General features: G+C 42.8%; 1 protein-coding gene and 1 non-coding gene across 2 annotated transcripts; both read left to right on the top strand.

The window, feature by feature from the left end:
• Positions 1-582: 582 nt before the first annotated feature.
• On the top strand, positions 583-8,477 carry MAGED2 (MAGE family member D2). The gene is made up of 13 exons (XM_007539009.3): positions 583-707; positions 2,164-2,237; positions 2,553-3,050; positions 3,668-3,976; positions 4,067-4,130; positions 4,374-4,453; positions 5,009-5,103; positions 5,766-5,845; positions 5,939-5,981; positions 6,277-6,339; positions 7,231-7,345; positions 7,778-8,172; positions 8,352-8,477. Exons 2-12 carry the CDS (start codon positions 2,193-2,195, stop codon positions 8,162-8,164), a joined length of 1,779 nt encoding a protein of 592 aa, XP_007539071.1. The 5' UTR covers positions 583-707; positions 2,164-2,192; the 3' UTR covers positions 8,165-8,172; positions 8,352-8,477.
• LOC132536084 (small nucleolar RNA SNORA11) lies at positions 6,927-7,053 on the top strand. Its single transcript, XR_009547763.1, has one exon. It is a non-coding gene; the product is annotated as a small nucleolar RNA SNORA11 (small nucleolar RNA).
• Positions 8,478-15,252: the final 6,775 nt, after the last annotated feature.

The raw sequence follows: 15,252 nt of genomic DNA, 5'->3' as shown, positions 1-15,252 counted from the left end.
AGGGGTACAATTCTGCACAATTCCCATAACCCGATCTCCATATCCCATCCCCTCCCCTGATAGCCTTCCCATTCTCTATCTTGTTGATAGTGACAATGATGGAAACAATCTAAATGTCTATGTGTCCTGGACTGGGTAAATAAATTATGGGAGAAATGTGCAAGAAGAGATTATGCAGCTGTAAGAAAAATGTGCATGCCATAAAAGTGTTTATGGAGTGAATTTTCAGAAGAGTAGATATAGTGTGCCGTTTTTGGTGAGGAGAAAGTCCAAATAAAATAGCCGGATAGAAAAAAAAAATCTGGAGGAAATATCAAAATATTAATAGTGGTTATTTCTGGGGGATGAAATAAGGGTGACCTTTCATTAGTATGTTACATGTCTTCATTATTTGAATTTTCACAGAACATTACCTTTGTAATAAGGAAAAGGGAAATAAATTCAATGAATGAATCGCTTTGAGGAGGTGGTTTTGATTGGAAGGACTTCAAACTGAGCCTGGTATAGTGGCATAAACATGGGCTTTGGCGTCAGAAAGCCCTGAACAGGGCCCCATTGCCCCACCCCCAAGGAAGGAGGGGTGTCAGGGGGGCTGCGGAAAGGGGCTGGGCTGGGCTAGACTGGGCTGGCTGCTGCTGCAGGCCAGGAGTGTGAGACTTCCAGAGCGACTGAGAGAGGGCAGACGCATCCAGGACTCCTTGCAGAAGGTGAGGGGGGTATTGAAATAAAGGTTTCCTGGCAACCAGACAGTGCCTTCAGTCTCACCACTGCGAGTGGGGAAGAAGCCATCAGGAGTGAGATGTAGGCGAGGAAGAAGACAGAGAGTAGTAGACTGTATGGACTCAGAAACAGATTAGTGACGGGGATAGAAAGATAAACAGAAGCCAGGAGTTGGAGCCGGAAAATATTAGGGAGAAGCGGAATGCAGAGGGGAAGTGGAAATCCAGGGAAGAAAACAGGGGATGTAGAGAAGGGTTAAAGAATACTGGGGGAGAGTGTGCAAAGATAGCGCAGAGGAGGTTGTTAACAAATAGGGAATTCTGTGGGGGAAGATAAGAAAATGCGATGGGGAAATACGGAGTAGGGAGCCAGGCAGAAGGAATACGGAAAGGTGATAAGAAACGAGTTGCTGAGATCGGGAGGGGCATGGGGGAAGGGCAGACTGGCGGGGACGTAGGCCCCCTAGGGAGGCGGAAAGGGGTGGGGCCATTTCCGGCCTGGGGTAGGAGGGCAGTCTACCAGTTTGGAGGGGCTTAGAGCTAGTGGACACAATCAAGAACTGTAGGACAAGGTGAGCCTCGGGCCCAGGTCTAGACTAGAACCGAGTAGGGGTCGGCCCCACCCTCTGGGATCTGGAGAAACCTGCCTTAAGGACTGGATCGTACCGGATTGATCCGGCTGGAAAGGGAGGAGAATGGACAGTTTGGGTTCAAGATGGAATCTCATACTCAATACTAATTTGAGGAAGGGGTGTGTTAGGGGTGGGTGGAATCCAGATGAGCTTTGTGGCTGTTTGGTGGGGGGAGTGTTGTAAAAAAGGGTGGAACCAGCTGATACTGTGTACTAACTAAGATGGGTGTGGCTGCAGAAGAAGCCTAGACCACCGGCAATTTTTGAGAGAGGCTAGTTGGGGAGGGGGCGGTACGGCCTGGTACTGTGGTCCTGCAGAGGGGCGTGTGTTAGAAAAGGGTGCTAAATTAAGTAGTGACTTGCGCATGCGTGCTATGGAATTGCTAGCTACTGAGGGGCGTGTATAGAAAGGCTGGTGCATGGAGACGCCAGCTGCCGAATGCGCATGTGCATGGTGGACTTCAAAGAAAGGCTTGTGCTGGGATGGGCTACAGAACAGCACCCCCCCCCTTGTTCGCGCAGGCGCAGTTGCGACTTGCGACGGGGGGTGCATGGGGAAAAGGGGCGGGGTCCTCAGCTGCCGCGCTGGCACATCTTCCTGGAGAAGGAGGGGGCGGGGGGCTGCGGCTATTGCTGCAGTGGCTGCGGAAAACTGAAACCTACATACTCTATCCTGAATTACTGAATTTAAGAACTAAGACGTTGTAAACGGGGTAGAGGTTTGGGATTGGGGCCCTAGGAAAGGTGTTCAGGCAGGACTTAACGTGGGCATTCAGTGGACTCTTTATTTGACCCAGATCTTCTCTTCTTCAGGCCAAACTCTAATCAGATCAATTTGAGAGATGTCTGAGAGGAGAGAGAGTGGTACGGGTTCAACCCACTTTCAGGTAAGGCCTCCTCTCCTTTTTTCTATCTGCTTTTCCTCTTCAGCCCCTTTTGCTGCTCCAAATATCTTGGCATCACCCCTCTACATCTCTACCCACTTGTCTACTTGTCCACCCCCCAGGGAGGGAAGGAAGACGAATAGAGTTAGGAAAGAAAGGGGGGAAGAAGATAAGAGGCCAGCCCCTCTTACTCCATCATTCCTGCTCAAATGGGGCGGGGGGGGGGCTTCTTGGACTGAGATTGGTCAGAATTTTTTAGCTATTTATCTACTTAGGGGTGTAGAAATCAAGCAACAGCTTCCCTGATTCTTTTTGCAGGCTGAAGCTTCAGAAAAGGTCACTGACCTGAGAATGCAGAGCCAGCTGACAGTGAACCAGAATTTGGAGGCCTCAAAGACACCAAAGGCCTCAAAGACACCAAAGATCTCAGAGACCAAAAAGGTTTCAAATACCACAGAGGTCTCAAAGGTTACAGAGGTCTCAAAGATCCCAGAGGCTCAGGAGGCAGTTGTTGCTACCGGGTCCTCACCTACCGCTAAGCTGACTGAAACCCAAGTTCTGGCAGCTGAAAAGGACAGTCCAACTGCTGACACCAGGATACAGAATGATGACACAAAGGTTATGACAATACCTGTCACCAAGACCAAAAAGGACAGCTATGTGGCTGATACGAAGGTCAATAATACGAAGGGCCTGAAAACAGAGGCTGCTGCCTCTCAGGCTCCAGCAGATGAGCCTGAACCTGATGATGCAGCTGCCCAGGCTCAGGAGAATCAGGACACTCGGCCTAAGGAGAAGGCCAAGAAAACCCAAAAGGTAAGACCTTATAGTTACCACACTTGCCTTTACACTACTCTTCTCCTTTCAGTTGATTCATGTGTTCTGCAAACATTTAGAAAATTCCCTGTGTTCATTAAAACTTTGGGTGGGTGACACTGAGAGCCCTGTGATATAATTCCTGTCTTCAGTTTACTCACAGATTGATGGGGAGAAGAAACATATGTGTATATATGGAATCTGAATGTAATACAGTTTATATTTGTATAGTAAATGCCATATACTAGGTCTTGAGTTAGGCACATCACATAAATAATCTCATTACCTCCTGGAAGTAATTGAGTTTTATAGAAAAGGAAGCTGAATTCCAGAGAAGTGTAGTGATTTATCCAGACTGATACAAATATATCCAGGGGCAGACACAGAAAAGATAGAGAAATCAGGCCTCATACTTGGGTTGCTTCTCACTTTGTGGGAATAAAAAAAATCCCACTTAGAAACCAGAAAAAGACAAGTCTAAAAATATATATTCAATGCTCAGTGGTTTAGGCTGTTACTGTAAGGGAGGAGTTAGAGAGAAGGCTTCCTGGAAGAGAGAGGATATGACAGAGGACCATCTACATCATATGATGCTGTTGTACTCTCCATTGATGCAGGTGAAGCATCTGAATAGTGAAGAGGATGGCAACAGTGATCAGAGTCAGGATTCTGAGACCATGGGAAGCCGAAGGATCTCAAAAGCCCTAATGGCCTCAATGGCCCGTAGGGCTTCTAGGGGCCCTATAGCCTTTTGGGCACGCAGAGCATCAAGGACTCGGTTGGCTTCTTGGGCACGGAGAGCTTTGCTCTCCCTGAGATCACCTAAGGCCCGTAGGGGCAAGGCCCGTCGCAGAGCTGCTAAGCTCCAGTCATCTCAAGAATCTGAATCGTCACCACCTCGGGATGTAGCCCTTTTGCAAGGGAGGGTAAGAACCCTATCTGTTGGACTTTGTCCTTTGCTATTCTCACAGGTCTTCTGCAAGTCTTGATCTTTCTATGTTTCCCTACTCTCCTAGGCAAATGATTTGGTGAAGTATCTGTTGGCTAAAGACCAGACGAAGATTCCCATCAAACGTTCAGGTAGTCATACTAACGCACCCCTCATTTCTCCATCTTCCCTGATGTGCTGTGGGTATTTCTTACTCTTATGCTCTAATTTCTGTCCTCACAAAGTTCTGTTTTGTCAATGCTAGCTTCTCTATTCATTAGATCAGAACCTCTTTATGCCACCTATAGCAGAGCTGGCAAAAGGTATATATCTTGGGTATGGTAAGCACTTGGCTTCACTTTAGCCTAAGTGTTCCCAACACTCTCCTCTTGCAGACATGCTGAAGGACATCATCAAAGAATATACTGATGTGTATCCTGAAATCATTGAACGAGCAGGCTATTCCTTGGAGAAGGTGAAGGGGGAGTCCTGGGGGATGGGCATATTTGGTGGAAGTATCAATTTCAATGAAGGTGTGCATGACCCTTAGGAGGGGTGGGGGAGTGTACCACTGATATTCATTAATTCAACCTTGTCACTGTGCAGATGGCCAGACAGTATCTTAGCAAAGGGCATGGACAAATTAGTGATCACATGGCAAGCCACTGGAAAAAAAAAAAAAAAAAACACAGTTAAGGACCCAAACCAGCCAACTTAGTCTTGGATTCTGTCTGCTGCTGGACATGTCCTGTAATGTATTTCAGATACTTACCTCTACTTTCCATTTCCTGTGCTCTGTCTCTAAATTGCCAATAACCATGAAAAAAAAGAGTACATTTTTGCCTGTTTATGGAATGCTAGCCATTTAGCTAAATGTTCTCTGTGAGTTTGATCTCACTAATTTCAAACACACACACACACATACACACACACACACACACACACACACACACCCTAGTTACATGGGGACTTGTGGGGCTCCTAGGAAAATTAATTTTTTTATCTCATAAGTTGTTCTCCCCATCCACAGGTATTTGGTATCCAATTGAAGGAAATTGATAAAACTGATCACTTGTATATTCTTCTCAGCACCTTAGAACCCACTGATGCAGGAATATTAGGAACGTAAGCTTTGAAAGGGCTGGGGTTGGCGGGAACCTGTGCCTTTTTTCATGGTATCACCCCATCTCTGTATCTCTGTTCTCTCTCCCCATACTGTCCTTGAGAGAAAGGCGGCACAGAGAAGTCACACAGTACTTGGAGAATACATACATTAGTGGTACCTAATTAATCAATGATTAAAAAAATGGTGAAGAAACCTGAGGAAGGGAATTCCTCTTGTCAGTTTTTATGGGTTTTTTTTTTGTTTATTTATTTTTTAGAAACTTTCCAAGAAAGAATATCTGTTTTTCCTTGTCTCTTACTATTGAATGCCAGGTTTGACCTTGCTAGAGTGATACTCAAGGGAGGGCTTCCTGTATGATTGGATCATGATGCTCAAAGGGCAGGAGTATAAGTGGGACTGCGTTTAACATTCTCTTGCAGATAAAGGGTCTAAGAAAGAAAGAAGGGGCTCACATTGACTGGGTGCCTGGATTGTACCTAGTTGACAGGCATTCTTCCTTTCTCTCAGCAACCTGGGGAAAGAAGCACATAGTTTTCCCATTTTGCTGAAAATGAGATTGGGGCTTAAGAGTGCTTTTTTTCTCCAGTGTCCTTGAGCTAGCTAGTGTTTTTTCTGAAGGTGGATACTGTATATAAACCTCTTTGCACTATTATTCCCTTAGGACCAAGGACTCACCAAAGCTGGGTCTTCTCATGGTGCTTCTTAGTATTATCTTCATGAATGGGAATCGGTCCAGTGAGGGTGAGTAGTGGGGTATGCAGCTGAATGAGTGACCATGGTTGGAATTCCATATGTTTATTTTCTGTCCCTGTCTCCTCTTGCCTCCCCTTGCAGCTGTCATCTGGGAGGTGCTGCGCAAGTTGGGGCTGCGCCCTGGGTATGACTGGGCTTTCTCAATGCCTGTTGTCCATGCTGTCCTTTGTGAAGAGAGGATGACCCCAGGATTCCATCTGACTGGTGGTCTGGTAGAGGAGGCAGAGTGCTGGAATGGGGAGAGGTCCCAGAATTCTGAGATGGGGAGATGGTTGTGAACTCTCTGTTCCCTCTCTTGCGGATTTTTTTTTTTTTCTTGTATCGGAACCTCCTTTTCCAAGTTGGAGATGCCTCTATGTCTGGGATGTGTTATGGCCCAAATTGTAAGTATGTATTTATATTTCTTTATCTATTTTCAGGATACATCACTCACTTTTTGGAGATGTGAAGAAGCTTGTTACTGATGAATTTGTGAAGCAGAAGTAAGTACCCTGTATGGTGCTGGTGCATTTGCCTAATTTATAACTAAATGATAAAATTATTTGTGTGTGTGTGTACATGTGTAAACAGATGGTAATTTGTTTCCTAGGAAACAAAAACACACATTCGTTTCCTGACCTATTACATGTTAACTGAGGCTTCTTAGGTATTAATTTCCATAAAGAAGTGCCATAGGATGGTTTCTTTTGGCAGCCAGATACTATGCTGAAGACTTGATGTGTGTATCTCATTTTAGTTTTATAACTTCTCTACAGAATAGGTGCTGTAATACTGTCCCCATTTTCATTTGAGGGACTTGGGGTTCAGAGTAGAAGTCTGAGGATGGCCCAACTGGTAAGGGGCCCTCTTGGGCCTGTAGTTCAACTTTCCTGTCTCTGGCCAGGGCCCACCTTATTGTGCACTCATATAGATGTGTTAGTGTGTGTTTGCATACACCACACAATCACACATGGTTGGGAGTGTGCACAGTAAATGCTGCTCTTTGTTGAGTGTATCTTCCCATGATGGTGATTTTTTCCACTCTAGGCCCTCTCAGGGCTCATTCAGCCATTGAACAAGACCTTGTGCTGGGGTGTTCTCAGAGCAGGGGGCCTGAAGAAATGGCTTCTCTGTTTACAGTACACCCAACAGGAATCTGAGTTCATTGGCAGGGGGCATAGAACTATGACCTTCCTGTGAACAAATACCGCACGTGTGTGACCCCTGCACTTCCTTGTGACTTCTGGGCAGGACCCAGGGAACAGGGATCAATATTGGAAGAAAAGCTGCTGTATGTAGTGAAGAGGGGGCTCCTCCTAGAAAGTGTCTGGTCCATGCATGGGTGGAACAAGGGTGATCTTTAGACATAAAGGCTTTGAACTTTTATTTTCAAGGTACCTGGACTATGCCAGAGTCCCAAATAGCAATCCCCCTGAATATGAGTTCTTCTGGGGCCTGCGCTCTTACTATGAGACCAGCAAGATGAAAGTCCTTAAGTTTGCTTGCAAGGTAATCGGAAATCTGTCCATGCTTAGCATAATAAGAACACGGAATGCCCGTCCATGTTTTATGTGCATGTGATTATGTGCAGTGACCTACAGTTTATATATGGACATTCCAAAGCTTCCACAAATGTACAACACATTTTATCTGAATCATTTAATCCTTAGAACTAATAATTAAATTCTCAAAACTACTATTATTGCCCAATGCAAGATGAGAAAACATGGGCTCAGAGAGGTTGTTAGGTGACATGTCCAAGGTCATGGACATTGTAAATACCAGATTAAGGATGGAGTATTAGCTGTATAATTGCTATTAATATTTATTGTATTATTACTATTATGTACATGTTAAAGCAAGTAGTATGGGTTCCTAGGATACAGTAGGTGCTCAGTCCTCAGAATCAGATCCTTTAGATGGTATTAATTTTTGTTTCAGGTACAAAAGAAAGATCCCAAGGAATGGGCAGCTCAGTACCGAGAAGCAATGGAAGCAGATATGAAAGCAGCAGCTGAAGCTGCAGCTGACGCCAAGGCGAGAGCAGAGATTAGAGCTCAAATGGGCATCGGTCTCGGCTCTGAGAATGCTGCCGGGCCCTGCAACTGGGATGAAGCTGATATTGGACCCTGGGCTAAAGCCCGGATCCAGGCAGGAGCTGAAACTAAAGCCAAAGCCCAGGAGAGTGGAGGTGCCAGTGCTGGTGTCAGTGGCAACTTCAGTGCCAGCACCAGCCTCACATCCACTCTTACCTTTGGGCTTTTTGCAGGCCTTGGTGGATCTGGTGCCAGTGGCAGCTCTGGTGCCTGTGGTTTCTCCTACAAGTGAAATTTCAGGTATCTACTTATAATTGTTGGGGGGCAGCCAGGGCTTAGGAGAATGGGATGAGGAGATGGGTGTTTATAGGAAGGCAACTGTTGGAGAACCATGTAGAGGGTGTACAAAATTACTGTTTTGTTCCATCCTGATTGGTGGAAACCTGTTGACTTTTTAATTTTGTCACTTTTCTTTACAGATATTGCTAATTCCAGCTGTCTTTCTTTTTGAGTCAGGGTGCGTCCTCAAAAACCTACTCAATACAGCACTCTAGACATCAGTCAATTTAAGTTGACACTATATTAAACGTGTTTGCCACTCCTGAGTTTACTGTTTTATTTTTTCTGTGCACTCTCACATTTTGGTATCACATTTAAAAATTAATTTGGAAAGTTTTCACCTCAATCTACATTTAGGTTGAGCTGATATTATTAAACTTGGGGGAGTAAAATTAGCATGTTTTTCCTGGATGGGTGGGACCCTATCTCTGGAAGGGAAACGGGATTGGAAATGAGGTGGGGATTCTTGGGGGCATACTTTAAAGATGAGGTGTGCAAATATGGAGAAGAAAGAGGTAGAAGAAACTTGACATCAAATAAACTTGGATGAGACAGGAAACTTTCAAAGGTAATTTGACTGAAGGAAAGATACGAAAACAAAAAATTTTCATGGGAGATTTTTGAGAAGGCAAGAACCAGTAAAGGAGAACTTGAAGACTAAGTTGGGATAGAAAGGACTATCCAGAAAAGATTTGGAGGCGCTGGGCCTGGATAGAACACACATACCAGAATGGATTTGGAGAGCAGACTGTTGAAGATTATCAGTCTGGGGAGGCCCCAATAAAGGATATAGCCCATGATTTTAGGGGATAACTTCCTCATTGTAGGATGCTCAGTAATACTGCTATAGGAACCAAAAAAGATGAGTGATGGTTAATTAGTTTATTCCAAGACATTTAACTGTTACTTAGGCATGAAATAAAAAAGAAAACCAGTGGCTGTTGAATACCTGAGTTTATCTTTGCTACTGTGCCTCAGTACCTAACACAGGTAGATAGATATACAAAATTTTACAAGAGATGGACAGTGGAATCCAGATGAGTTTGGAAAATAAATTATGAGAGTGAGAGATTGGAAGAGTGCAATTGTTTGTGTCTCTATGAAGTCCACAAATAGAGGAGACTATTAAATGAATATCTCTAGTGCCTAATGTATATCTAGCAGTGTTATAGGTATCTGGGACTGAATATTGAAAGGAGAAAGACAAATGGGAGGGGGGCTAACTGAATGGTCAAACAGTGGAATGACCAGAGTTCAAGCCCCTGGTTCCCACCTGCAAGGGGAAAGCATGAGAGGCAAAGCAGTGCTGCAGGTCTCTTTATCTCCCCCTCTCCCTCCCTTCTCTATCAATTTCTATCTCTGTTTAATAAATAAAAATTAGGAAAAAAAATAATGGAAAACTCTTCGTGATAGAGTCAAGGAGCAGATGGTTCTTAGGGATAAGGGGTCAATGGCTGGGTCTCTTGTCAGTGACCCAGGAGACCAGGGGATCTTCTAGCATGCATGTGTACAGTGGGTTGACTTGGGAAGTTGGCAGGAGCTGAGAGAGAAGTATTATGAACCAGGTGCCAAAGTGCCCTGATGTGTTTGAAGATATCTTTCCAGCTACACTGCTTCCTGAGGCACAGAATGTTAGAGATTCACCTTTACTCTGGGGGAGTGTTTGCCTTTGCCTGTCCAGGAAACGTGACCACCTAATCCACAAGATACTAGGTCCATACCACTGGGATAGAGTTGTGTTTTAAGAGGAATGGTGGAAACAAGTGGTGCCTCACTGGGCAGAATGTATGTTACCATGTGCAAGGACCTGGTTCAAACCTCTGCCCCAGCTTGGGGGGGGGGGGGCTCATGAGCAATGCAACAGTGCTGTAGGTATTTCTCCCTTTCTTTGCGTCCTCCCATCTACCAAGAAGGAAGGAAGGAAGGGCTACAGGGAATAACGGAATTATGTAGGCATAAAGTCACAGTGATAACTCCTGTCAAAAAGAGTAATGGCAGGAGTCGGGTGGTAGTTCAGCAGGTTAAGCGCAAGGGGCACAAAGCACAGAGACGTGTAAGGATCCCAGTTCATGCCTCCAGCTCCCCATCTGCAGGGGTGTCGCTTCACAAGCAGGGAAGCGGGTCTGAAGGTGTCTATCTTTCTCTCCTCTCTGTTTTCCCCTCCTCTCTCCATTTCTCTCTGTCCTATCCAACAATGACAACATCAATAACAACAATAATAACTACAACAATGAAACAAGGGCAACAAAAGGGAATAAGTAAATGTATAAAAATAATAAAAAATAGTAATGGCTACCTTACCCTTCTATAGACTCCATAAGCATTAAGGGGGCAATGTTTATTGCTTTGGGAACTGGATTAAAAAGCTATGTCCAGAGCAAAGTAGCTACTTGTTTTGTTTACTGATGTATTCTTCACAGGAAACAGGATCTTTCATTGATTCTATAGTTTATAGAATTTATAACCCTATATAAGTGACTCTATAGTTTCCATAGAGCTTGAATAGTAACTGGGAGAGGTATAAAAGATCAAAGACAACAGCTTAGAACCCAGAAGGGCTCTTAGTAGATGGGCACCATTTCCAGGGTTCTCTCAGATTCCAAGGTGATGTACATCTGAAAATAGAATGATTGTGGGTGCTGAGGGAAGCAAGGCACTTGGAGATCCAAATAAAAACTGATTTCAAAGGCCTGATAAAGATAGGGATATGTAAATCACAGTCATGAAGAACCCTGCCCTTTTATACTCCCTTCTCAGACTACTGAGATTGTAGTGCTCCTCATATCTTCTTCCATTGCTACGAGGTATAAAATTTAACAGAAAGAGGAAGGGAAGGTGTAGCTTTTACATTTTTCAAGTACAAGAACTGAAGGCTAGTGGGGGAAGAGGAGATTCCAGGCAAGTGGGGAGTGGCCAGAACTGGGAAGAGGGAAAAAGGATACAGGCTGCGGTTGATGTTTTCTTCCACCTCTGTCCATGTGAAGACCAGTACTATAATTAATTAATTCCTATAATTTTTAATATATCATTAAATCCCAAATAATTCTAGGTTCTATCACATATTTTCACCATAGTTGTGGAAAGAACCACTAGAGAAGGTTCACATATTTTTCATTATTGCCCCTATAATCTTCTTAGATAGTATTATCTTAATTGCTCCCCCCTCAAAATTTGAAAAACACAGATGGGGTCAGGCAGTGGTGCACCCGGTGAAATGTACATAGTATTAAGTGCAAGGACCCAGGTTTGAGCCTCTGCTCCACACCTGCAGGGGGGAAGCTTTATAAGTGGTGAAGCAAGTCTGCAGGTGTCACTCTGTTTCTTCCTATCTCCCCTTCCATCCCAATTTATTTCTGTCTTGTCAAATAAAATGGAAAAAAGGCTCCCAGGAGCAGTGGATTCATAGTTCTGGCATTGTGACACACAGTGATAACCCTGGAGGCAAAAAAAGAAAAGAAAAAAATCACAGATATATGGATTTAATAACTGAATTTTTATTTATATAACTTTAAAAAAATTGATAAAATGTTAATAATAGTGCAAACTATTATTGACTGACTCCAAACTCAGTCAAATTCTACTTTGCATTTCCCTGTCTGTTCTTCTTTCTCAACTTCTGTTTATGAGTGGGATCATCCTATATTTGTCTTTGTCTTTCTGACTTCTCTCACTTAACATAATTCCTTCTAGCTCCATCCAAGATGGGTCAGAGAAGGTGGGTTCATTGTTCTTAATAGCTGCATAGTATTCCATTGCGTATATATACCACAGTTGTGGTATATCTTAATTCTTTTTCAAGCACCAAGTTGCAGATGTTCATATGAAGACAACCTGACTTCCCTGGACAAATGACCTCATCAATGTATCTTGGAACCCAACCTACCCAGAGACCTGCCACACTAGAGAAAGAGAAAGGCAGGCTGGGAATATGGATCAACCTGCCAACACCCTTGTCCAGTGAATAAACAATTACAGAAGCCAGACGTTCCACCTTCTGCACCCCATAATGATCCTGGGTCCTTGCACTCAGAGGGATAAAGAATAGGAAAGCTTTCAAGGGAGGGGATGGGATACAGAGTTCTGGTGGTTGGAATTGTGCCCCTCTTATCATATGGTCTTGTTGATATTTTTTATTTCATGAATATTTTTTTAAGAAATTTAAAACAGAAAATGTTAACAATGACTAAAACTTTAATTTTAAAATTAGTTTAATAAATTAGTTACTTATATAACTGATGATAACAAATGGCTTTCGTATATCAAGTAACACTTTAAGTTTCACTAAACTATTTTTTAAATTTTCATTTATAAAATGGAAATATTGACAAGAGTATAGGATAAGAGGGGGTACATTTTCACACAATTCCCACCACCAGAACTCCATATCTAATCCCCTCCATTAATAGCTTTCACTTGTTCTTTATCCCATTGGTAGTATGGACCCATGTTCATTATAGGGTGCAGAAGGTGGAAGGTCTGACTTCTGTAGTTGCTTTCCTGATGAACATGGTCATTGGCAGGTCGATCCATACTCCCAGCCTGTCTCTCTCTTTCCCTACTGTGGTAGGGCTCTGGGAAGGCAGGGCTTCAGGACACATTGATGGAGTCATCTGCCTAGGGAAGTCAGGTTGGCATCATGGTAGCATCTGGAACCTGGTGGCTGAAAAAAAGTTAAGATATAAAGCAGAGGAAGTTGTTGACTAATCATGAACTTAAAGGCTATAATATTGCAGATGAAGATTTGGCGTCTCCATTTTGGAAAAAGCTTGTAGGTCTATTTTAGGTATATTCAAAGAGGCCCATGACTTTACTAGTTTTTGCATGACCCTGACAACTAATGTGCTGGTGGACCCAGGTTACTGTCTGGGGAGATGGTGTCATAGTTGAAGAAAGGACTAGAAGCTGGATCAGGGAAGAGCATAGCTCCCAAATATGGGGAAAGTATATAAATAGTGTTAACTGTAAACCCCGTCAATTTGATCTGGGGCCCATATTCAGCACAGGAGCCTATGTAACCTCTGCATCCTTGTAGGTCTGAGCTTGCATTTGTGGCCATGGCTAGGAACATACCAGGATACAATAATTTCAGGACACATCTTCTTCGGGTAGTAGGTAGAGTATGTTGTCCAACCTCCCTTCAAAAAGTGGAACATTGTCACTAAAATATTTTAACAAATCAATTTAAGATTTCAATTGCTTCAATTTTTCTAGTAAATAGGTTTTGAATATTTTAAACGTTTGAATATTTAAAACTGATTACACTGTTGTCATCAGTTATATAAGCTATTAATTTTCATATGTAACTAGTATAAATAAAATTGCATTTAAATTTATGTAGCAATAATCAAGTTAAACATTAATAGACTGTGTGGTCCAGGAATTGGCACAGTGGATAAGGCTTTCAAGCATGAGGTCCCAAGTTCAGCCACCGGCAGCATGTGTACCAGAGTGATGATTGGATCTTTCTCTCTCATCCTATCTTTCTCATTAATAAATAAAATTTTTTAAAAAATCAGTATACTGGAACTGAGAGAGATGGAACTCAGGGCTCCATGGGAAAGCAGAAAAGCACAAATTAAGTCCTAGGTCCTGAAAAAAGAGGTTGAAGTTAGAGGATAAAAAGGAGTAACTGATATACAGGCTCATGAGTAGTCAACTATTTGTTTGGTTGTTTATGTTAACTCTTTTTTCAGTCACCAGCTTCCAGATACTACCATGATGCAAGCCAGACTTCCCTGGGTAGACGACCCCACCAATGTATCCTGGAGCCCCACTTCCCCAGAGCCCTTCCCCACTAGGGAAAGAGAGAGACAGGCTGGGAGTATGGATCGACCTGCCAATGCCCATATTCAGGGGGGAAGCTATTACAGAAGGCAGACCTTCCACCTTCTGTACCCCATAATGACCTTGGGTCCATACTTACAGAGGGATAAAGAATAGGAAAGGTGTTAGGGAAGGGGATAGGGTACAGAGTTCTGGTGGTGGAAATTGTGTGGAATTGTACCTCTCTTATGCTATGGTCTTGCCAGTGTTTCCATTTTATAAATGAAAATTTTTAATAAAGTGTAAGTCAAAAACCAGAAGAAAATATCACAAGTGCTTTCTGCTATGAAATTTATAATAAATACATAAAGTTTTTTTAAAAAAGGAGTAGCTGGTGGTAGGCAAGTGCTTGATATAGGGGTGCTGGACAACTCCAAGAAGGACCAAGGGCCGAGAGTGGGGGGTCTCTATCTCCCTTTTTTAAATAGTTTCCACATTTTAAAAAGATTTATTTATGAGAAAGATAGAAGAGTAAAAGAACGAGGCCTCACATTTCCTGCTGGGGGCTGAATTCAGAACCTTATGCTTGAAAGTCTAATGCTTTATCCACTGTGCAACCTCCTGGATCACTCTCTTTGTTATACCTCATTTTCTACTCTCAGAATGTCTACACTCATGCTCAACATTCTCAGTGCCCTAAAATGCTTACTTCTGTTGACGGCATCCATGGGGTTCTTTCTTCTTCAAAGAGATATTAGCATAAGGATGGCCATTCGGAGAGTTTGAGTTGTCAGTTTTCATGTTTCCTAATCCTCTAGATTATGCTTTGGTTATATTAATGTTCCTACTAACCGTGATCTAAACTTAGTTGAGTGCCTCTCTTCATTGGTTATAAATTGGGACACAATTTCAACCTATTAACCATCAGTTCCTGGAATAGCAAGAGATTTGTGAGAAGGCTTCCTGAATATCTAAACAAACACTTTAAATTAACATAATCTTGCCTACATTCTGAAACTTATGTCTTAAATAATTTATTTTCAGTTGACAAATAGAGTATGATGTCATTTTGGAAAATTTTACTTGTTTCATATAAGATATGTGGTTTTTTACATGATAGATCAGATAGAGATAGAGAAGTTAGAGCACCAAACCAGTACATAGGGATAGAACCAGAAGCCTCAGGTATGAAAGTAATGAATTCAATTGTTAGTATTTCCATACAAAGGAGATTTCTTGTTATTGACTTCGTTTTTATTAATACAGACATTAAAAGTG

This window comes from Erinaceus europaeus, chromosome X (assembly GCF_950295315.1).
Source record: "Erinaceus europaeus chromosome X, mEriEur2.1, whole genome shotgun sequence".
NCBI lineage: Eukaryota > Metazoa > Chordata > Mammalia > Eulipotyphla > Erinaceidae > Erinaceus > Erinaceus europaeus.
Note: the sequence above shows the minus strand (reverse complement) of the source record. Positions and strands in the feature narration are given on the sequence as shown.